Below are 22211 nucleotides of genomic sequence, written 5' to 3' on the forward strand. Positions count from 1 at the left end.
GCATGGTCCTGTGTACTGTGCTAGATTTCCCTTCTGTCAGGGATGTACCTGATGTGAATGAGCCTCAGCACACAGCTGTGTTTTCCCAGATTCCTTTATAAAAAAAAGACTTATTTCCTCTTTTGCCCCCAAGATAATTTGGCAGTGGCCTGTACATATACTGGAGCATGACTTATTTTGGAAACAGACAATGCCTTTCTGAAACAGCACGCTTGCTGTGTGAGGCCAAAATGTGCTGTAAACTACCCTACTAAAAAACTGATCATAAATGGAAAAGTAAAATACACAGGAAGTACCCCATCTGTTCCAGATATTAACATATTGTTTCATATTAGGTTATTGCATTTCTCATTTCAATAGATGAGAGTTATCTATGGTACCGTGGCAGGGTACATTGGGAGAGAAATGTAACTTTAGAAGAGATACCTCTGTCTGGAAGGGCTGTCCAAGAGGCCTCCAAGGCCCCACACTGTGGAGAACAGGACGCCTGTCACAATCAGAGAGGTCCAGTCCTCCTGCTGTCCACCTCTTACTCCTCCTGGCACACTGGGCTGCTGATCCATCTCCCCCTGTCTAAGACGTGCCCCTGAGTCAGTCTCACTTAGACTGTCCTTCCTGCAGATATGGGGGGACAGGAAGAGAGAGGAGAAGGCCTCAGAAGGAGGTGAAGAGAGAGAGAGACAGAGGAGATACAGGAGAGGAGGTAGAGAGCAGGAAGAGAGAAGAGAAGGCCTCAGAAGGAGGTGAAGGGAGAGAGAGACAGAGGAGATACAGGAGAGGAGGTAGAGAGCAGGAAGAGAGAGGAGAAGGCCTCAGAAGGAGGTGAAGAGAGAGAGAGGAGAGACAGGAGAGGAGGTAGAGAGCAGGAAGAGAGAGGAGAAGGCCTCAGAAGGAGGTGAAGAGAGAGAGAGGAGAGTCAGGAGAGGAGGTAGAGAGCAGGAAGAGAGAGGAGAAGGCCTCAGAAGGAGGTGAAGGGAGAGAGAGACAGAGGAGAGACAGCAGAGGAGGTAGAGAGCAGGAAGAGAGAGGAGAAGGCCTCAGAAGGAGGTGAAGAGAGAGAGACAGGAGAGGAGGTAGAGTGTGTGTGTGTCACACCGAGGTATGATGTCGAATCTGGTGGTGTGGAGACTCGGGGTGGGAAAATAACAAGAGAAAGTGAATTGAAACTGAACCTGCTTAAAAAAAAAAAGAAAATTAAAAACCAGAGCATTCTTCCTCATCAAGTGGCCAGATCTATGTGGCATTCACCGCTCTCTTAAACTACAGACTCAATCACCCCTGTCTAATCTGCGAGCTGGAGGAGAGGTTTATGTGTTTGGAAAGATCTGAAGTCATTAGGAGCTGACACGGAGAAGCTGTCACCAGCCAGCCACAGGCGCTCTCCAGCCCACAGGGAATGCGCTACATTTCTATTATAATGCAATAGAAAACCTCCTGTGGACTGTCTGCTTCTAAGGAGCTAGATAACTTTGCTGTCTGGAGACATGCAGAAAGGGGCAATGCACAGCAGAGGCAGGCCATCAAAATCCCATCTACAGCTGAGTCTCATTCAGCTGTGCATTAAAATAACCTGAACGATATTTCATAATGAGAACCGGCTGTCAGTATGGTGGTACGCTCTCTGCAAATGACAGACCCGGTGCTGGAACTTTTGCATGAGGGTCTGCCGTGTTCGGTGATAGGATTGGGGTCAGTTTCTGGTTTTCAATTTCAGCTCATTCCCATTTCTAATAACAATTCTCATGCGCTTGGAATCAATTCCAATTTCTTGCGCAATGCGGGCTTTACAACGCCACTTGCCCAGAGCCGCGGTAGGAGGGGTCCTCCATGTGCAGTACCTGGTCTCGGCCAGCAGGCTGCGGCACAGGGCGAGCAGCGTTGCGGTGAGGTGCAGGGGGGAGGTGGGCACCACAGGGCAGCAGGTTCTCTCCACGAACTCCAGACAAGGCGGCAACAGCCACTGCAGCAACGTCTGATACGTGCACGGACCCACAGGGGCACAACACAGTGAGATGGGGATACCCACACAGAGCGGATACACACACAGGTGCACACACACAAAGAGAGGCAAATGCACGCCAAAGGCCAGCTGCGAGAAAGCAAGTTGAAGGTGATCTGTTGATTCATTAGTCCAATCAAGCAGCCAGTGTTCAATTATACCTGGTTGGATCCTAATTCCTTCAGAGAAAGACAGAACACCAAAGGGCTCAATAACCTACATCCTCCTTAATGTGTAATTTATTCAATGATAGTCAATTGTAAAGGAATATGATATAGTACAATGATCAGGGTAGTTGAATAGTCGAGTACAGAGATGTCTGCCACAGCATAATCCAAACCACTATGAGAAAACAGACATGTTATCTGCAAGAGGAAAGCAAGAGAAGAGGACAGTACACTGTGCACATGTCACTCGGTAGGCACTAAGGGCAGTTGAACAGCTAGGCAGTTGTATTTAAACTGCATGTTTTTAAACACCTTTCCCTCTCCTCTTTTTGTACCCTGAGTTAGTTGCACCACACTGCTGTATCCTATGCAAGTTGGTTTTGCATTGCTGTTATCATGGAGAAGCAGTCTGCTTGGAGAACATTTCAGAGACCAGTGTTCACAGTTTAGTTCAGCGTGATTGTGGTTAGTGCGTGCAGAACTTGCCCTTAATCCATTTAATCAATTTCTTACCGTAATTTGTATACCGAGTGTGGCTTGTGGTGTATGACTAAAAAGACCAGTGAATTAACTATGAATGCATTTTTGTTGAACGCACGACATAACTCGAAGTACAAGAGTGCACAAGCCTAGAAAGTAAAAACACATTATAACAGCACTCTAATATCCTATAATCTAACACATGCTACACCTGGAGTTCCTTACCTGTATCAGCTGTTTGTGGCCTGGGGAGAAGGAGGGCGGTAGTTGCCTATCCAGCCAGGACTGGAGCAGGGGCTCCCAGCCCAGGTCTCGGGGTTCCATATAGATCATCCCACACCTGAGATGCAGACATCCCTGAGTCAGTCGCTGATCAGAACTCCACACCAAGTGCAGAGCATAGCAACTCCGGTCATGTGCAGATAGTTTTCTACTGGCTGCTTCTTGGATCTTGTGCAACATCAGCCACACTGATGATCCCACTGATCCTGACAGCGTGGTACAGGTAGTGATTCTGTGCTATTGCCACTAGCTTCAGACCTGCTGATGGTGGCCGGGGAGGCACGTTCCAGGTCCAGGACCTCAAAGATGATGTTCTGCTGGGGACTCATCTGGATGGTCTCCCCACTCATCAGACACAGCTGAAGGGCACAGAGACACTTACTGTAACATGAGGGGATGACCAAACTGAATGCAGGTATCCAGTCCCCGAATTTCACTAAAAAATACCACCACTCGCTGCTGTAGAATGGACCTTCATTCAGTAGACCTGTTAAACAGGATCTACACTGTGTCCAAACAGGACTGGTCAAATACTGTACAATCAATTATAAGTACGGGACTCGTGTATTGAAGACATATCAAAGACTTGTCCGGGGGTGGATTGAGAGCTCCAGTATTTGACTATCCCTATCTATTAAAGATCCCACAGCATCAAGCCACATTCCAAAAACACCTTACAAATTTAATAACATGCCACCTATTATTGTAACGTAATAACAGGTTACAGAATCAGATAAGAGAATATATCCACTACCACAGTTCCATTCACAAAGACCTTCTTCCATATCACACCCACTTGAAAGAGTGGACTTAAACTCAATACGTTGGCTAAATAAAAGCATAAGCAGCCTTGTTATGACTACACATATAGTCATAGATACAAGTCATATAGTGCTCTGTGATATGAAAATGACAGCTCCCATACAGTGGGATTGTTCAAATTGTCCCATTTCAGAATCAGTATCAGAATGTTCCGACGCAGTCATGAATATGCATCTACCCATGAAACAGAAGTGTCTCTGGCCTACAAGGACCTTAATCCAGCCCTGCTCTATACAGAGTGTACACAGTATAATATACTGCGGTATTGGTGAGGTTGTGTGTATGCAGGTGTTTTACAGCTGTTGCATCCCAGCTGTGCCTGATGGCGGCTCATTTTCATGTGGCTGGGCTTGGTGCCACGACAGCATCCCTCCCAGCTCCGAAGTCCTCTGGAAGCTGCCCAACCGTCCCCACGACTGTGTCACACCGACCTTCTGATTGTCGTCAAGCACGGTGTTCATGTTCTCTACCCACTCTGCGTCCACCGGGCCGTCCAGAACCAGCCAGCGCCGGCTGCTGGTCAGGCTGCAGGCCTGCGCTCGGAACGCTGACGACAGCACACCTGGAGGAGGAGAAGACGAACTTCAGTCTCCCGTAGCTGTCCCACATCCCAGACTGCTTTTGGAATTCAGCACGGCACCACTTCCAGTTCAAAAACTGTGACTTGGAGAGAGCAGGAATAAAAGAAGAAGGCAATTTCAAGGAAGATAGGATAAGAGGGGGAAGAAAAGCAGACCTAGAGAGAACAGAATACTTAATTGGATCTACCTAAGCATCTGAAAGCCTTTTACAAAAGCAATAAATCAGAAAGAGTTAATACTGCAATTGATTGACTAAATCCAGGCTCTAAATCCCTGAGACTCTCAATGTGACCAACGTCAAAGTCCCCTGTTTGTGAAAAGTGAAATATCTCGAGCCAGCTGACACATTATCAACCTCCCTCACTTGCGGCGAGACACAAAAGGTCCACGTCTGCGCTGCTCTGCAGACAGTTATTCTGCGCTGGCTGAGCCAACAGCGGAGAGAGAGAGAGAGCGTGGGGGAATGTGCCGACAGAGTCCGAGATACCATCGCCCTGGAAGAAAGAACATCCCGGTTTGTCGTGCAATCTCGGAGCACTAGCAGGGAGGAAGAGTATTGATTCTGATAGCACTCTTTCAGGATTAGTCTCAGGCCTGCCTCCCAGACAGGTGGAGGACAAGATCACTATCTCGACGCCGGATGAAAGGCCTCAACATGCCCCAGATAATGTCTGAACTGTGGGCTCGGGTGCCAAGAATGTTATAACATTCAAAGAGTTAGAGTGACAGAAGCACCGGGTGTCATCGATCACACTATCGCTGTGCAGTCAGAGCAGAGCAGAGGAACAGAAGAACAGCAAAATATGAAAGTTATCAAACTTGTGTGGGTGTGGGTTCACTTGTTGTAGATTAGGGAGCAGTGTTTCAGATGCATCCTTAATTAGCAGCTCTTGTACAATAAATCACTAATGGACTCCTGATTGCACCAAAAACCTGTCCTGTTAATGGACTCCTGGGAGCTGGGAGGAAGCCGCAGACGTGACACTGTCCTGGCATGGACAAAACTGTTTCTGCAAGAACCCCGGAAATGGCTCAACTGGCTTTATTAAACCCCTGTGATATCAGGTGGTCACACACTGGTCTAAGGGATTAGCACAGCAGCCCTTATACTGTATGTTTTTAATCAGAATGGATAGAATGACACACTGAAGGTGCCAAAAGGTGACCAATGGAAATTGCAAAGAGACCCATAATCATAACACTGATAAATAATCAATTCATTGTTATCCTCTAAAAATACCTTCTCCACGAGCGCCTCTGCACAAAACCATCAAGGCCATCCCATTAATAAAAGTAAAGCAATAAAGTAAGAGGCTGACAGAAACGCAGCTAAAACAAATCATAAATAACGACCATAACGAAGGGGTAGATTTAAAGCTTCTGCGGCTCTCGGTGCACAATCAATCGCAGGTAAGTGGCTCTGCGATGAGGCTGCGACTCCAATAACAGTATGACTGAAGGCCAGGCCATCGATTGCGCACTGACAGGTATAGATCACCAGCAATCGTGAGGCTACCGCCTCTCCGCGCTCCATCACACCAAATTGACTGCTAGATTACAAGCCCCAAATCAATTTCGCACTGGCAAGCGCACGGTGGGCTGGGACCTGAGAGATGGGACAACGTGGGCCCTGTCTGTCTGACTTAGGGGAACATAATGCATTATTAAAGCAAAAAAAAAAACGGGATGAAGTGATAAAAAAAAGAAAAAAAATGAAATGAAATTTAGTCTGGCTGTCAACCGGGGTGGGGGGGAAGGAGACGGAGAAAGAATTATAAAAAAAAACTGATAAAAGAAGTATTGAGTTACGACAATCCCATTACTGGGCAGGGGGTGGTAATCGCTTTTCTCCACACTAACAGTCCTTAACCCCCCCTCTGGGGAGGACAGGCTTGTCAGGAACTGGTGCTCTGCTGCGTGTTGTTGTCTCCCTATCTCCTCTCCTAATAAAATCCCATTGAATTCCAGAAAGGCCTAAGGATATGTCTGTAGCGCTCTGTTGAAATGTCAGGTTACTGCAGAGAGAAATCAATACCTATCTCACATAATTCTATATTTAACCCTGTTATCTGCCCCCGAGTTGCAGACTTTTTTCTATTTTTTTTTTTTACAGGTGCCTTATTAAATCACAGGGCTTCATGGAGGACCTTGGATGAGGCCACATGTCCAGGGTCACATGAGTGGGCAGCGCCTCTCCGGATCTCTTCAGTCTTACTGGGCGGACGTCAGCCGGTAGCGCCGTTTTTAACATTCTCACGCAAAGGAGTCCATTCTGAAAATGAAGGGTGAGGAAAATGAAGAATTTTCTTATACAAACTCGGGGGACTGATTCACTGTGATGCACCATGAACTGGGTTGAATGCTGGAATGAAGAGACTTCCCAAATCAAATGGTCAAGGAGGACATCTTTAACGCCTTTGCTATAGTCAGAAAATAGGGCCTCCTGTTCTGCCACATACTGTCTTTGTGATACAGTCAGAATACCCTCAACATTAACATACAGTGGAACGTATTCTTGTGTATAACAATGTAAAAACGTATAATTTTATAAGTGTATATTACACATGCAATATAGGGATGAAACGTCAAGCATGGACAATAAAAATGAATCTGAGCAGAGAGTTGCAGGGCTGTCTGACAGATCATAAGGTCAGGCCCAGTCCTGTCTCTACCTCCCTGAGTATCTCTACTGTTCTGTATGGTCGTGCAGGCAGCAATAGAGAAGGTGTCATCCAGGGCTGGCCCTTGGCTTAGGCAAACTAGCCTACTGTGTAGGGGCCCGAGGCCCCCAGGGGTCCCCTCAATGTGCAACGCAACAGACTGTTTTTAATCAGCACATGCCAATGTGAGCTGAAGAATCGCCTCCAATGGCTCTTTTGGTTGCGGATTGTGCTAATCTAGGCCGTTTGTGAGTTATGAATGATGATATTATCAATTGTGAACGTAAATGTAGGCCTGTCGATGTAGTGAATGACTCTCGTTGTTGTAAGATGACAATGTCAGAGCGATTTCGGCAGCTGCCACACTGAATGCTGCACAGTAAAAAAAGCGTATGGGTGGGAGGTGATCTTGCCTAGGGTCCCGAAAAAGCTAGGAGCGGCCCTGGTGTGATGTATAGAACTATAACACAGGACATCAATGACAGAGTACGAGAGAAAGGGAGACACTCAAAAGGATGCTTTGGTTCTGGTACCAAAGGAGAAGGCATGCAGGGCTTTCTATGCCATAATGAGGAGACTCTTCAATTTTAAGCCTCATACAAAAATCTGGCCCTGAATATTTGAAAGTGTTATCTAACCCACTGCATTATATGGCAGGGAAGTGTGGGGTCCAATCACGGACCAGGAATACACTATATGGGACAAGCATTGCATAGAAGTCCTTCAAACAGAGTTCTGCAAAAAATGACCAAGGCCTGTGCACAGAAACTGGGTGACACAGGCAGACCTGGCTGCCCAGAGAGTACAGGCTCAGTGACCCCAGAAACTGGGAGACACAGGTAGATGGCAGGCTGTGCTCCCAATGCCGGCAGGGAGAAGCAGAGACAAAGATTCACTGTCTGTTGAAATACAAGAAACCCACATGGATCAGACATAAAACTTCTTCCCTAGAACAATGAACAGAACACCAGAAACTCAGGGGGCTTGAGGCTAGTATGTTATCATCTGTCACAGCCTGAGAGACACTGAGTGAGCTTCTCTAATAAATAATAATAATAATTTATGGTGTAATTGGCCGCAGTGTTTTGCTGATTGCTACTGCTTTGTCAGAACTTTAAATCATCAGTGATGCCCCTAGAGCTCATGGAGTGAATTTGACAGCAGCGGCAAGGAAAGAGAAATGAGAAGTCAGAGAAGCACTGGGACTGGACAGCTGAGAGGAGGAATCCAGGATGAACCAGGGAGGAAGAGACAGACGTGGTGAGAGAGAGGAAGGTGTACGAAGGGGGGGCTGGAGAGGGAGGGCCCTCCCTACGCCCTGAGATCAGGATGATTTCGCACTGCCTGTGCAATTCTAGAGTCTCCACAGACAGCTCCGCTGGGCAGGGGTGTGTTTATCTGCACTCGGCTGAGTTCCCTCCCCCCCTTCCCCCAGCCGGACTGGAACCTGAGCTGATTCTGGCAGGTGTGGGAATTCTGGGAATACCTTTCACTCTCCCCCTCACACCTGAAGAAGGCTCAAACAGCCGAATCGTTGCGCTCCTCCTCTTCTCTCCTTGACTTCTCAGTGTGGAATCGAGCTCCGCTTGTTAAAATGTACCTCGTATTTTGTTTTCCAGCAAAAGGACAAGATGTGCAGTACAAGCAGCACTTACCTGAGTTCCTGCAAACATGGTGAGAAAGAGAAGACATCTTGAGCTTGACTCAAAAACACTGAAAATGATGGTTTGTTGGAAGAAAGTTACTGTGGCAAACTAATAACACAAGAACTGTAGCAAAGGAGGGGAGGCCATTCTGAACTAGCCAGTAGTTAATTGATCTACGGATCTCATTCGGCGTTTTTTTGAAAGAAGCCAGGGTATCAGCTTCAACAACATGGCTAGGTAGCTTGTTCCCAGCACCCTCAGTGTACAGAACACACGCACACACACGTGGGAAAGTATACTGCCATCTTTTTCAGAAACCAATGACTGTGACAGCACAGGGCACTTCAGAGAGCGCCCCCTACAGGGAGACATTGAATGCTCATTCTGTTCCGCACAAGCGGAGCTGTGCACCAGCGGCAGCCGAAAGTCGTGCCCTGTAACGCACCGGTGAGGGCTGACATCACGCCCGAGAGCGTTTCCCACTGACCGTCGCTCCACTCCCGTGACGTGGGTTCGAAGCGCCCGTAGAGCGTCGCCATGGAGATGGCCTTGGGGTTCAGGGTGAGGACCTCCACGGGAAGCTCTCCCAGCAGCCCCTGCTCTGCTAGCCGCCCCAGGACCCCGGCCAGGACCCGCAGGGCGCTGGACTTCCCCCCGCCTGCACCGCCGACGAGGATGAATCCGTGCCGCACCAGCATGAGCTCGTAAATCTGCGAGAGGGGAGGAGACCCACGCCGTACACTGACTGCTTACTAATATAATAAAGAAGAAGAACTAATTAATGATAATAACTCCTGACACTTATAAAGTGCTTTTCTGGACTCTCCACTCAAAGCACTTTACAGGTAATGGGAGCCCCCCTCCACCACCACCAATGTGCAGCCCCACCTGGATGATGTAACAGCAGCCAAAGTGCACCAGTACACTCCCCACACAACAGCTAGGAGATCAGTTTTAGACCTACCGCAATTTACTGTAAAAAATGTTCCTACGAAGCAGGAAAACTCCCATTCCTTGTACTGCTTGAGTCGACATAAAATGACTCAAAGCCAGGTAAAGAGCATGTTGAAGAGAGCAAGAGGCAAAATGCTATGCAGATGGAGTTGACTGCTGTGCTCGAGTCCGGAAGTCAGGTTGCAGGAGTACTTTGCCAGCTGTGCTTTACCATGTATCCCCAGTTTCTTCCTGTAGTATCCTGCTTCATCAGCTCTCTTATCCTGGTTCATGTACCCGCAGCTGTGATTTCAAGTTACCCTCACCCGTATTGCTTGTGCGCTCTACCTATAAAACCCTGCTCTGCTCGTCCTCCCGGCATGTGTCTCCCCCTGTGGCATCACATTCTCACATGCACTTATGCTGAGTCTGCATTGTTCCGCCTCTCTGTGTGCACTTGCCCTTTTAGAGCATTGTATCGAACATGGGCCTCTGAATCTCAGCTCAGTTCTATGGTTGAAATAAGCGCAGAAGGGGCATAGAAATGTCATGTCAGAAGTGAAATCAGAAGCGTTTGACCAGCTTTCTCGAGGTGAATCTTGCGGTTTTGTGGGGAGACTCATGCGAGGTAACAAGTGCAACATTAGGAGAGTAAAGTACTAGTGTTACTGGTGGATCTTAGTATTATATTCTGCCATCGTTTTATATTAGTGCAGTATCTATTAAGTATTTTTGAGACATGTAGAGTCCAAATACAACTACACATTTACAGTAGTGAAGGACAAAGGACAAAGAACAGTGAGAAAGGAAAGAGAGAGGGAAGGAGAGTTAGAGAGACAAGGACAGCGTCATAGATGGCGTGAGGCACAAATGTAGATTAGAGGAGTGAGACATGGCCACACAAATAGAGACACGGGTGGACAGTAGATGAACAAGACGGATTTGTAAAACCGCCCACAGCAGGCTCAGTTCCAGCTGGCTGTGATGCACAGCCACAGAGGCTCAATGTGTTCGGCAAACGAGAACTTCCCTTGCAGACTTCTTCACACACCATTAACCTGGTCTTCTCTGTTGTCTCTCAGGCTCTAATCAAGAGGTAGGAACCACTGAGTACCTGACTGATTCTCATTCTCTCAGCTGTCATATCACACAGCCTGTCTAATTGCAAATCTGGGCTCAAGTGGGAGGAAGAGCAGTCCTGAGAGAGGTGTGGGTGAGAGATTTATCTCTGGTTTTTACTTCTCGATTTCCTGAAAGACAGGATGGCTGTGGAGGAGCTACAGCTCAGAGAATGTGTGTGTGTGTGTGTGTGGGGGGGGGGTAGGGATGGATGGGGTTATAAGAGACGTGGGGTGGTAAGTGAAGTGGGAGAGAGAAAGAGAGAATGTGAGTTGAAGCTATCTGTACTGTTAGACTCGAATGAATTCATTTAGAATCCACAGAAATGTGGTCTAATTTTGGTAAATAATGAATAAACAGTTGCATGAGGTCGCGTGGAGCTCTGGAAGCACAAGGGCTTGGATTTTTTCTTCTTTTATTTTACAAGGTTAGTCAACGGAACACAAATTCTCATTCGGAACGATGACTTGGGAGACCCGGTCCTCTAGTATCTGCTGGAGTGAAGCACCTTGCTCAAGGGTACAGCAGAAATCTGCCCTCCTGGGGCTTGATCCCGCAAGCCTTCCGTCTGGTGTCCAGCCACCTACCCACCACTCCACACTCTGGAGGAAGCCTGCCCACATGGCTCTGACACAGCTCCTCAGGTGCAATGGCCACTGACCTGGATGATCTTGGTGATGAACCATGCCTGGGGCTGCAGAGCCAGGCTGTGCGCGACCTCCTGGATAGTTCTTTCTAGGAGCACATGGTCGGGGGTGGGCAACCGTACGTCAGGGAACAGGTCCTGAATGATACTGCGGAAGAGTGGGATGTCCTGGGAGAGAAACTGGGGAGTGGACAGCAAGTACCATGTGAATCAATAGACTGATTGTTCATGACAAACACAAAATCATTGTATTGCTCTACAATGGCCCCAGTTTTGTAGTGCCTGGAACGATTAGCAAGTCATCACCTGGGTTGCTGTTAGATTCATATAACACATTTCACCTTGGGCAGGTTGACGTCCGTGATGGAGCGCAACAGTAAAATGTCCTCCCTCTCCTCTGGCTGGCGGATCTTCAGGTTCCCAGCAGCTGTCAGGACAGACTTCACTGCGCGCATCCCATAGTCGTAGTGGTGCTGAGAGGAGAGCTGAAAGAGAGAGTGAGGGTTACCCAGCTGCTCAAATGCACTGCCATCATGCAGCCTGAAACACTACAAACTGGAAGCACACATCGCAGACCCACTCCAATTTACAACAGCTGCACCTGCACAGCCTGCAGAAAAGCACAAAGAAAACATAAAGCCCATCCACTATTTTCAATCTGAGATCCCAGAGATCAATTAACAGGCAACAAGCAATTAGTCATCCAGCACAGTTAATAGCACCGCCAGAAATGCATCATAATTATAAGGGTTTTAGCAGCCAGTAGCTAATTTATAATTAAAATATATTTATTTTTAGCAACTGAAAGTTGTCCCAATTCACTTTATGGAGGAATGACATCGCTTTTATGTTTTTTTTATCTTTAGTTGGTTTGTCATGAAACAGAAGCAAACTGCAGAGATGCAGGTCATTAATTATTACTATTTTCTACTTTTTATTAGATACGAATATAACTTAGCAACAAAACCCGAGCACATCAGACTTCACACAAAACAAGATTCCAGCTCTGCTCAGGATGCAAGTCTTTCAAATTGCAGGACTGACATAAATGCGCTTGCTTTGAGACTGGGTGGTGACAGACATTTCAGGGAGTCTTCTAATTGATACCTACAAGATAGATCACTTTCTACTCCTGCTATTAATAACCCTTATTTTATACAACACCTTTCACGGCACCTACTGCTGGATTAGAGGAAAGTTAAGAGTTAAGTCTTTATATGCTCAATAATCATGTAAAGTTAAATGGTTCCTTCAATTTCAGCTAGACTAGTCAGTTTAAGATGTGTGTATATCTGTTGATACAGCAGGTATATCAAACTCCAGTACATAGGGCTAACCTGTTTATTTTTTTCAGTGTATCAGCATGTAGAGACTTATCCCTGCGCTTTCAGCTTGCAGTGTAGCACTAGGTTTGATGTTCGTGTTCAGATGGAGATGTATGGCTTGTGAGGATGGTGAATTATGTCAGCACTTTCCCTGCACATACAGACAGATGTGGACAGCTGTGCTGGTGTGAGACCAAAGCACAAACCTGAATGAATAGACACCTGGAATTAACATCATAAAAGTATTAAGGGTGTAGGCTTCAGACTTTTTCAGCTCATAATCCTCAGAGTCAGGGCAGACATTTTGTTTGCAGTAATTGACTTTTAGAGAACAAATTAATTGATTTTAATCAACTCCACATAATGACTGTGAACTGTTGAAACCACCAAGCTAAAGCGATTAGTTTATTTCCACTCCTCGCCGGCTCTAATTATCCCAGCTCGACACCTGAGGGGAGTATTCCCATCAAGCGTAAGGTCTTCTGTTCGTAATGATTGGGTTAGATTGCGCTGAGCAGAGAGACGGACTAATCAATCACCGGCTGGGAAAACAATTTTAAATCAAACAAAACGGAGGACGTGAGCATCTCTCTCTAGACGAGAACATAGGATTACACTGGCACATGTCGAGTCTTTGCACATTTCAGAAACTTTGCCTGATGAGCCCGATCAACCCACCAGATTCAGGGCTCTTTCTGAGCAACCAAAATGATAAAAACATAGGCGACGGCTCGTCCCTTTTCGCTAATTTATTGAAGGTCACTGAGCACATGTCAAAAAGGAGCAAATGTTTCACTTTATTTCCCAAACTTTCAATTTTTTAAAGTACAATGTGGGGGAGGTTGTATCTTTTTAATTTACAGCAATCGGTATAATCAGAATAATAATTATTACTATTACTATCAGACATCTCAAGATCCATAAATGTATGATCTTCTCCTCTAGTGCCAAGATTTTCCGATGGGCTGAATCTGGGGGAGGAGAGAGGGGGGTTATAGAGAGTGTGAAAGGAGAACAGGAAGCAGACAGCACATACCTGCTCAGAGCAGAGTCTGTATGTAGCTACAATCTTGGCGGCCAGACCCCGGGCTTGGATGAAGCCCATGGCATAGAGGGAGATCTCGGCGATCAGGGCATAGTCGGGCACAGTCATCGCCACCGTGCGGAACAGCACCTGTGCAGGTGGCACCAATAGCCCTTTTTACTCCACGTGGGTGTGTCAGAGTTTGAAAAGGGAGTCAGCAGAATAGACTACTGGGAGGCTGACCGTCCTCTGCAGCTGGATTCAACTGTCTGTTCTGTCTGATCCGTCTCAAAATGAGGTTTGGGAGGCATAACACAGAAAAAGAGAACGTAATAACATAATCCAGTCCTCTCATAACACAAGTGAGTAAGAAAGGTGGTTTTTCTATTGTTTAAAAAATGCCCATTGCATTGTCCTGTCCTTACTTTAAAATTATCAGGGTATATCACATAATTAGTTCAGAATGAGAAGCTGGTGGTTATTAGTGAATAATGAATAAAAGCCATGTTCTGAACTACTTCTTTAGTTATGTGCTTTATTTAAGGTAATCAGTACAGTCCTTGATTCAGCCTGTCCGTACATATTAAGTTCACGTGAGTCAATGAGTACTGTGTTGCTCAATAAAAGACCATTAACTCAATTTTTCAAATCAAATTTTGCTTGGTGTATTGCACTTTACGACAAATTGCCACAGAGCACTTTGACAAGTTGTTGACCAGTGCAAGTACAAACTGTTGTTTGCTTCACAGTATACTGCACTTTACTTCATAGACTGAGTCTACAGCTAGAGGAGCACTGAGGCCTGCCTTGAGGTTGTCTGGGAGTGGAGTCCGGCCTGCGTATCCGGGGTTCATGGTGATGAAAATGCAGCAAGTGGGGTCCAGGGTCAAGAGTGTCCCCTCAAACACAAAGGTCTGGACTCTCTGGGATATAGCTCGCTGGATTGTCTGGATCTGCTGAGCCACCACTGACAGGACCTAAATACACAGACAATATGAGCTGCCGATAAGACCTCAGTTCCGAAACAACTGCTAACCTTCACACAGAGCACACAACCAAATAACAAATGAAACATTCAGGACTGAAAGCAGTTGGCACACAGAGGACTGAAAGAGCATGGAAATAAACACAAAGGTTGGGTTGCTAATGATAAACCAAAAAAACAGCATGCACACGATGAACAAGAAAGAACCTTGCGGTACACCAGCCTTTACAGCACCTGTTCCACAAGCTTGGCAAAGACACAATGGAGGCATGACTGAAGCAGCAGAGAATTCCTCCTAAAGAGTGAGTTCTATAAAGCCTTTGTCTGAGAGTAGTTCATGTCTATAAAATAGTATTCTGTTATAGAAAAACAAATAACACAGACATATAAAAACATGCCAAACAGACAACCGGCTACTGTACTGTTAGAGGGTTTGTTTATTTAGTTAAGGGATGAATTGTTCACAGCTGAAAACCCAGAGCCAAGATGATATTAAGCTCTAAGCTCCTTAAACCTGTGTCTCTTTGTTAACCTTAAAACATTGCTTGCAGACCTAGTTTCATTATTGACTGCGATGGGACTAGAAACCATCTGAACAGAGTATAAAAAGGAAGGAAATGATACCTCCAGAGCTATCAATTTGGGAACCATGCTTGTAGCTTTTAAACTGGCCACTGTTTAAAACATATTCAAAGATGGGACGCTTCAGGATTGAGACCTAATTAAGACCTTGAACTCTCTTCTCAAGATAAAAAAGTGATTTCTCAGCAACTCCATCTGCTTAAGTCTGTCGAAACTTCAGAAACAAGTTCCTTGTTCACGTCTCTCGGCTGAGCTGGGAATTCTATTCAGACTGAGGAACAGAAGGTTCTATATTAAATAATATTGGAATAGAAGAGGCAGACATATTACAGCACTTAAACAAATCTCCAAGGGTCTGATGATATTATACTGATTGTATTGAATTTTTAAGAAAGGCTTAGTAAGGAAATGAGGGATGTTATTTATAGACTGCTAACACAGTCCCAACAGCCTCCTGAGACAGCCCTGATGGGCTGGCAATACCCACTGATTGTAGTGGGTACAATATACAAACTTAGTGCCAATATATAAAGAGGTAAATAAACTGAGCAACATAATTTAAGACTGAAAACAAAGGTTTTCCCTGTTCTGGGATTTTATTTTTTTTGTTATTGTTTTTCAGGGAGCCCTGAGGTCCCAGGCAAATATTTCTTGATTTTCTGTTACATTTTGTTTACTGCTACTGTATCTTCTCTGACGTTACAATTCGTGTGATACCTGAACTAGGTCTGTCACAAAGACCAGTAGGTCTTCGTACTGCTATTACTTGTAAGGCAATGGAGATGATAGAACTTAATTAGAGGGATGTCTGTATGGCAATAGGTTTCTAGAAGACAGTCAGCATGGAATTTGGAAATGGTAAGTCTCGCTATATTTCCATAAAAACAATTTTTATTTAGAACATTCTAAATAAAGAATCCTTATATTGAAGACTGTATGTCTTTGACATAATGACTGTATTTGGATAGAGAATTCATGTACAGAAGAAAAGGTAATGGGTTCAAATTGCCATGATGTAATTAGTGGAGTACCACAGGGATCTGTATTGGGACCACTTCTGCTCTTAATTGATATCAATGATCTACTGTGAATTATAGTGTAGCAGCAATATTTATTAATAAACCAAAGGATTAAGTGTGGCTGTGGATTTTTAGTGAAGCCCTCTATGTGGCTACAGAATTGTTAATTAATTCAGCCACCACGCATCCTCTTGATCACTGGAACAAGACTGGTGGACTTTCGTCGACACACCTGAATATACTAATATAGCCACTAGGCCGTGAGCAAACCGAATTTCTCCCCACCAGTGACAAGCCAGGACCATAGTCCACTTTGTGCACAGACTTTAAAATGTAGTTCAGCTCAACACTAACCAGGAGGTCCTTCCCAAGGAGAACTGACAACACAAGGCTACAGCAGGACCATCTCCTTATCCCTGATCCCTAGACTCAGAACACGGGGTTGGTCAACACTTTGAACTGTCAGCTGTCTCTATCTGCTTCTGCATGGAAGTCACGAATCCACTGTTGCTGGGTGAGTATAATTCCGTATTCAACATTATTGAAGTGGAGAATTCAATTGTTACCCTTGTTTGATTCCAATTTAATTAATATAAGTACAAGTATTTACTTGTCTGTGAATATCTGAATGTTGAGTATTTACATAAGACTAATTAATGAGTTCGATATATCGTATGTGCAATTCTTGTATTTGTATCTCTTCCTAATCCCCACACTGTTGTATCGTGATAACCCTTAAGGATATGATCTGCCATTCTGTGTCTAGGCAGATTGTTTAAATTATTTACTTTGTTGTTTTTATATGCATATTGTCTGTATCAATAAATGTATATTGTGGATTTTGAATCTGTGTGTAGACTGCTTGTTTTTTTGTCAATTGATTCCTAATAGCCAAGAAAAAGCTATTAATAAATTGTCCCAGTAAATTATCAGAACTCTACAAAAGTATAGATACTGTAGCAAACCATAATAGTCATTTCTGGAGACAATACCAGAATAAGATAATCAGGAAACATATAGTAGATGATATTTAATGTAGACAAATACTCAATGTCATGTGTAGGCAGCAGAAATATAACCTAGAAATGTTTAATGGGAAATGAAGAAGCAACTGATGAAAAAGACTTCGGTGTTTATATTGACACATCATTCTCATCTTCCAGGCTGTGGGGAAACGACAAAAAAGGCAAGCAGAATGATAGGATATTAAGAGTGTATCACTCACATTAAGGAACGTTATGTTAAAACTGAAAAATGCACTAGTAAGATCTCATTTAGAATATAATATACAATTCTGGTAACCACACAAAAATATACTACAAAAGAGATAGTGCTGTTCTGGAATCAGTCAATCAGTCAAGAGAATGTAAATAAGCTACTGTATATTCCTGGATGTAAAGGAAGGACAGGCTAAAAGAACTGAACCTTTATAATTTTTTTCTCATATCTAAATGAGACTATTAAAATGCCTTTAAGATAACTATTTTTTGTCATAATCCCAGCTGATGTGGAAGAGCCAGCTGTGTCTTTTCAATGTGGCAGCTCTATGTCACAGAATACAGAGCTAGTGCGTCACAGTCATCCAGGAGAGCCCTGATCGACTAATCACAACCATCCAGGGAAACCGGGTCACGGTCAGCTAGAGAGATGGCCTGGGCTCAACCTATGATGCCTGGATCACACAGCTTGACTCGTGCTTATGCAGGTTCTTTTACTGTTTCTATAATTCAGGGAATTACAGTTATGTTCTTCTATAAAATAGGAAGCATAAAAACGTCTAGTAGTCACAGCAGTGAAACCCAGAGGTGTACTGCGGACATGCTTAAACTGCCCACCTGCTGCCCACAACCCACAACCCACAACCCCATCCCTGACTCAGTCTGCCTGTTCAGCAAACACTCCATCATTACACCTGCCCCTGCAGGGCAGATGACTACCGGGCCTGGCCAATGACCCCTGCTGCACCGGCCATCTATCACAATCTTCTCCTTGGGAGTCCTGCCCATTCTGGAGATGATGAAGGCAAATGCATTTAGAGTAGCATGCCAGAAAGGGAGAGACTGCAGGCTGCAATCACTCTTTAGGAGGAGAATATTCCATATACACTGCTCAGCATCACATACTACGTTGTAAAAAAGCAATTATCTCGGCTCAGTTAGCCAGACAATCGACAGAACTTGTGTGACACATATGAACAGAGAGCTCCTGTGCCTTCTCATCTCCAAAGACATATGAGCTAAACCGATTAGATACCCTAAGGGCTCTGAGATGGACTGGCCTCCAGGGTGAAAGTGGTAGTGTTCTCTCAGTCCTGCTGTGCACCCTCTACACTTCAGGGATAGATTCTGTGTGCTGTGGCCCGTACCATGATGGTGCATATTTAATCAAAGATGGGAGAAGAAACTACTTAGGGCTTCCTGTGTGGAATGAGGAATATCAGTTGAATAAGGGGACAGAGGGCACCAGGAAGGGCATAGAGAGGCTATACTGTACAATATATCCAGGGGGAACAAGATCGGAACAGTTGGAACAGACAAGCAGGCCCGGATTTTGGTGGTCGTAGGCCCTCGGCACTTTCACTCCGAAATGTGCAAAAAGAGGGGTAAACGCCAACTGAATGACGTCGATTGACATGATGCACCTTAAACTATTCTAACGCTAAACCACGTGATGGATGAAGCGAGTCGAGAGACCATCACTTCGCTACTTCTAGTTTCTAGAAGAACAGCTAGATAGCATATGATTATTGATTTGACGCACATTGAGTTGATCGCAGGCATGTTGTTTCAGCTTGTTTTTCGTTCATCACTAGCGTTTCCCTCCTTCGTAGGCCCTACAAGTTTCGTAGGCCCTAGGTACTGTGCCTACAGTGCGTGATGGGAAATAAAGCACTGCAGACAAGTCAGAGGGTCTCTGCCACAGGAGCCACGGACAGGGGTAAGACAGGAGACTCAAGTACCTCCAGCTCAATGCGGTTGAACTCGTCAAAACAGGCCCACACCCCTGACTGGGCCAGGCCCTTGAAGAACTTCCCCATGGCCTGATAGTCCAGCCCGTCAGAGCAGTTGAACACCACACACTGTTGAGGAGCACACAAGACACATTAGCTGCGTCACAGAGGGCTGAGCCGGCACAGACATCCACGCCGCGCTTGAACAGAGAGGCGATCTGAGCAGCAACGGACCTTGGTTACCATTGACAAGATATCCTCACTGTTCAAGCAGAGTGCTATCTGTGTGAGAATCTTCGTCATAACCGTTGGGAAGACATAGACAAGAAAAAACAGCTTCTAGAGGAGGAAACCTTTTTCAATTGTATCACTGAGAGCAACAGCCTACTTTTACATCACTTTTTAGCTTAACTAAATGTGTCAGTGTTCCACACTAAAGCTCTTCTGTAACAATAACTATGCACTGTGTTCTTTCAGGTATACCTATTGGAATGGGGTGCTGCTTGGTAACAGCACCCATAATGAAAACAGTAAAGTACCAGAGGAGTGGGGCAAGAGACTGACCTCAGGGCCAATCAAGGGCAAGATCAAGGCCAATCAAGTGAACTGGGTCGGATATGTTCTGAAGTTACACTACTGTTGTTCTTGCCATCTACAGTGCTGAGTGCACTCTAAAAGCTAGGTCACTGCACTCTGTATTGCTGTGTTCCTTTCCTGTGCTTGTCTCTTGTGGAGTGGAAAAAACAAACAAACAAACAAACAAACAAACAATGGTTTTTAATTTTAAAGAACAGTGAACACTCGTTCAGGAGTGGAACACAAGGAATTTCTTGAGGTTTCAGTGTCTTCTAAAGAGGGTCTAAAATGTGCTGACAGCACGTGTCTAAGCCAGTTCAGTGCCGTGCCAGTGCTGACTTGCATGAGCCTCTCTCTACCTGCTTGGCCACAGCCTTCGCCAGGTCCTTACAGGTCTCTGTCTTTCCCGTCCCGGCTGGGCCTTCCGGTGCCCCACCATGATTCAGCTGGAAAGCCCCCAGCAGCGTCCTGAGAGAGAGAGAGAAAGAGAAAGAGAAGGGGCAAGAAAGAAAGGAGATGGCCTCTAAAGCTTTTTAAAATGATTACAAGGCCATTTCCCTGACACGCTACTAAAATAACAACAGTGCTGCAGTGTGTTACTGTATAAGAATTAGAAGCTATTCCAAGAGGCTCTGTGCTATTACTACTGTATGTTACAGTAGGTAACTATGTGATAGGAATGCACACTGACCTGTAGCAGCGGTCAGTCAGAGGGGTGATTACCAGGCGCCCTGTGTTGCCCAGGTACTCATAGCCATAGTCAACCCTTGCAGTGATCATCTTCACCACCACCTGCTCCCCTTCCCAGTAATACCGCAATTGCGCCACCCACTGGAAATCACTGGTATCGCAAACCCCCTTGTTATGGAGCTGCACCACCACATCTCGAGCTGAGAAGAGAAGACAAGGGTACTCACGTAAAATGCCACAAATTAATCCATCAGTTAAGTTTTCAATCAACATTCAGTCATTTCCTTTTTATTTTTTCAGAAAAAGTCAGAACTACCAATTACTTAGATATATCATCGTGATATGCAATAGCCAGGTGGGTGTTTTCATGCTTTGGCTTTGCAGCTACTGTCCTTAGGATTGGACTCCCTGCACAATGAGGAAGTGAAGGAGTATACTCCTCTGACCTGCAACCTTAAAGACATTTGCCCTTTAATTGGGGCGGAGCGGTGGCTCTGTGGCTACGGATCTGCGCCTGTGACTGGAAGGTTGCTGGTTCAAATCCCGCGGCCGGCAGAGGAATCCTACTCTGTTGGGCCCCTGAGCAAGGCCCTTAACCCTAACTGCTCCAGGGGCACCATACAATGGTTGACCCTGTGCTCTGACCCCAAGCTTCTCTCCCTGTCTGTGTCTCCATGGAGAAAAAGCTGGGGTATGTGAAAAGACAAATTCCTAATGCAAGAAATTGTATAGGGCAAATAAAGAAACATTATAACATATTATTATAATCCATCAGTACCTAAACCATGCCAACCAGAGGAAAGCGTGTCCCACTGACAGCACCGCTCGCCTGCAGGCACCCAGGACACTGCACTGTATCGCAGGGAGAGTCCTGCCCATCAATCCCTAGTCCTAACCCTAGTCTTGGCAGCATTTAGTTGATTGTACTTGTTGGATCCCATTTCAACAAGACCCAGGCTCGAACCCATGATCATGGGCTTCAAACTATGCTTGGGTGAACGTCTTTACCACTCGAGTCACTTAGGAGGCCCTCAGCTAAGTCCTCTTTTTCATTGTTCTTTCCTGTAGCAACATATTAACATTGTTAAACATTCCCATTCTGGGACACCTGAGGGGAGAAATCAATTAATATGACCAATTTCATCCCTGTAATCCCAATGTCAGGATCCTGACCCTGGGCTATATCATTACACTGTGACTGTCACGGCACCCTCAGATCTCTGCACAGCAGCCACCCCTGAGATTTGCCTCATGGCAGGTAACTTTGTCAGCGGGAGATTCCTCTCTCTCCTAGAGGGTGCTAACTCTCCTGAAAGCACCACAGTGCAAATGACTAGACTACAGGCATGAATGAGAAAGCATGCACAGTACTCAGAGTGAGCTATTACTGGACATATCAAATGGACAGGGAACAAAATAGAAGAAAATAGCAACTGGAGGCTCCAAATGAAACCCCCTAAAACAAGGGGTTCTTACCGTGCACTTCCACCGTGATGAGCGCGCTCAGCGTGATCCTGTCCAGCTCGCTGCGCGGCCCTCTGATCAGCCCCACCATTTCCTCTAGCTGTGCACTGCTCCTGTCCAGACAGCCCTGCAGGCTTCCTCTCTGGGAAAGCACCTGGAGCAGGGCAGGAACAGCAGACCTTGAGCTTGCACACATACGGTACGCACGCGGGTTTTCAGCAGAGGGGTATCCGAGGAGGAACCAGCCTGTCACAGCCCACT

The 22211-nt window shown here is 45.6% G+C and overlaps 1 protein-coding gene across 4 annotated transcripts in view; it reads right to left on the bottom strand.

Moving 5' to 3' along the window:
• The window catches only part of LOC102688582 (dynein axonemal heavy chain 3-like), a 238715-nt gene that overhangs the window by 39173 nt on the left and 177331 nt on the right, over positions 1 to 22211 (bottom strand). For all 4 annotated transcript variants that reach the window (XM_069192669.1, XM_069192670.1, XM_069192672.1 and 1 more), the window contains 14 exons: positions 21963 to 22104; positions 20488 to 20686; positions 20156 to 20264; positions 19230 to 19349; positions 14491 to 14661; positions 13697 to 13834; positions 11677 to 11820; positions 11351 to 11515; positions 9125 to 9347; positions 4182 to 4312; positions 3187 to 3287; positions 2872 to 2986; positions 1839 to 1972; positions 427 to 615 (listed from right to left, as the gene is read on the bottom strand). In XM_069192669.1, the coding sequence (XP_069048770.1) occupies positions 427 to 615; positions 1839 to 1972; positions 2872 to 2986; positions 3187 to 3287; positions 4182 to 4312; positions 9125 to 9347; positions 11351 to 11515; positions 11677 to 11820; positions 13697 to 13834; positions 14491 to 14661; positions 19230 to 19349; positions 20156 to 20264; positions 20488 to 20686; positions 21963 to 22104 (2081 nt within the window). The remainder of the gene's footprint in view (positions 1 to 426; positions 616 to 1838; positions 1973 to 2871; positions 2987 to 3186; positions 3288 to 4181; positions 4313 to 9124; positions 9348 to 11350; positions 11516 to 11676; positions 11821 to 13696; positions 13835 to 14490; positions 14662 to 19229; positions 19350 to 20155; positions 20265 to 20487; positions 20687 to 21962; positions 22105 to 22211) is intronic.

Source organism: Lepisosteus oculatus, chromosome 7 (genome assembly GCF_040954835.1).
Source record: "Lepisosteus oculatus isolate fLepOcu1 chromosome 7, fLepOcu1.hap2, whole genome shotgun sequence".
Lineage (NCBI taxonomy): Eukaryota > Metazoa > Chordata > Actinopteri > Semionotiformes > Lepisosteidae > Lepisosteus > Lepisosteus oculatus.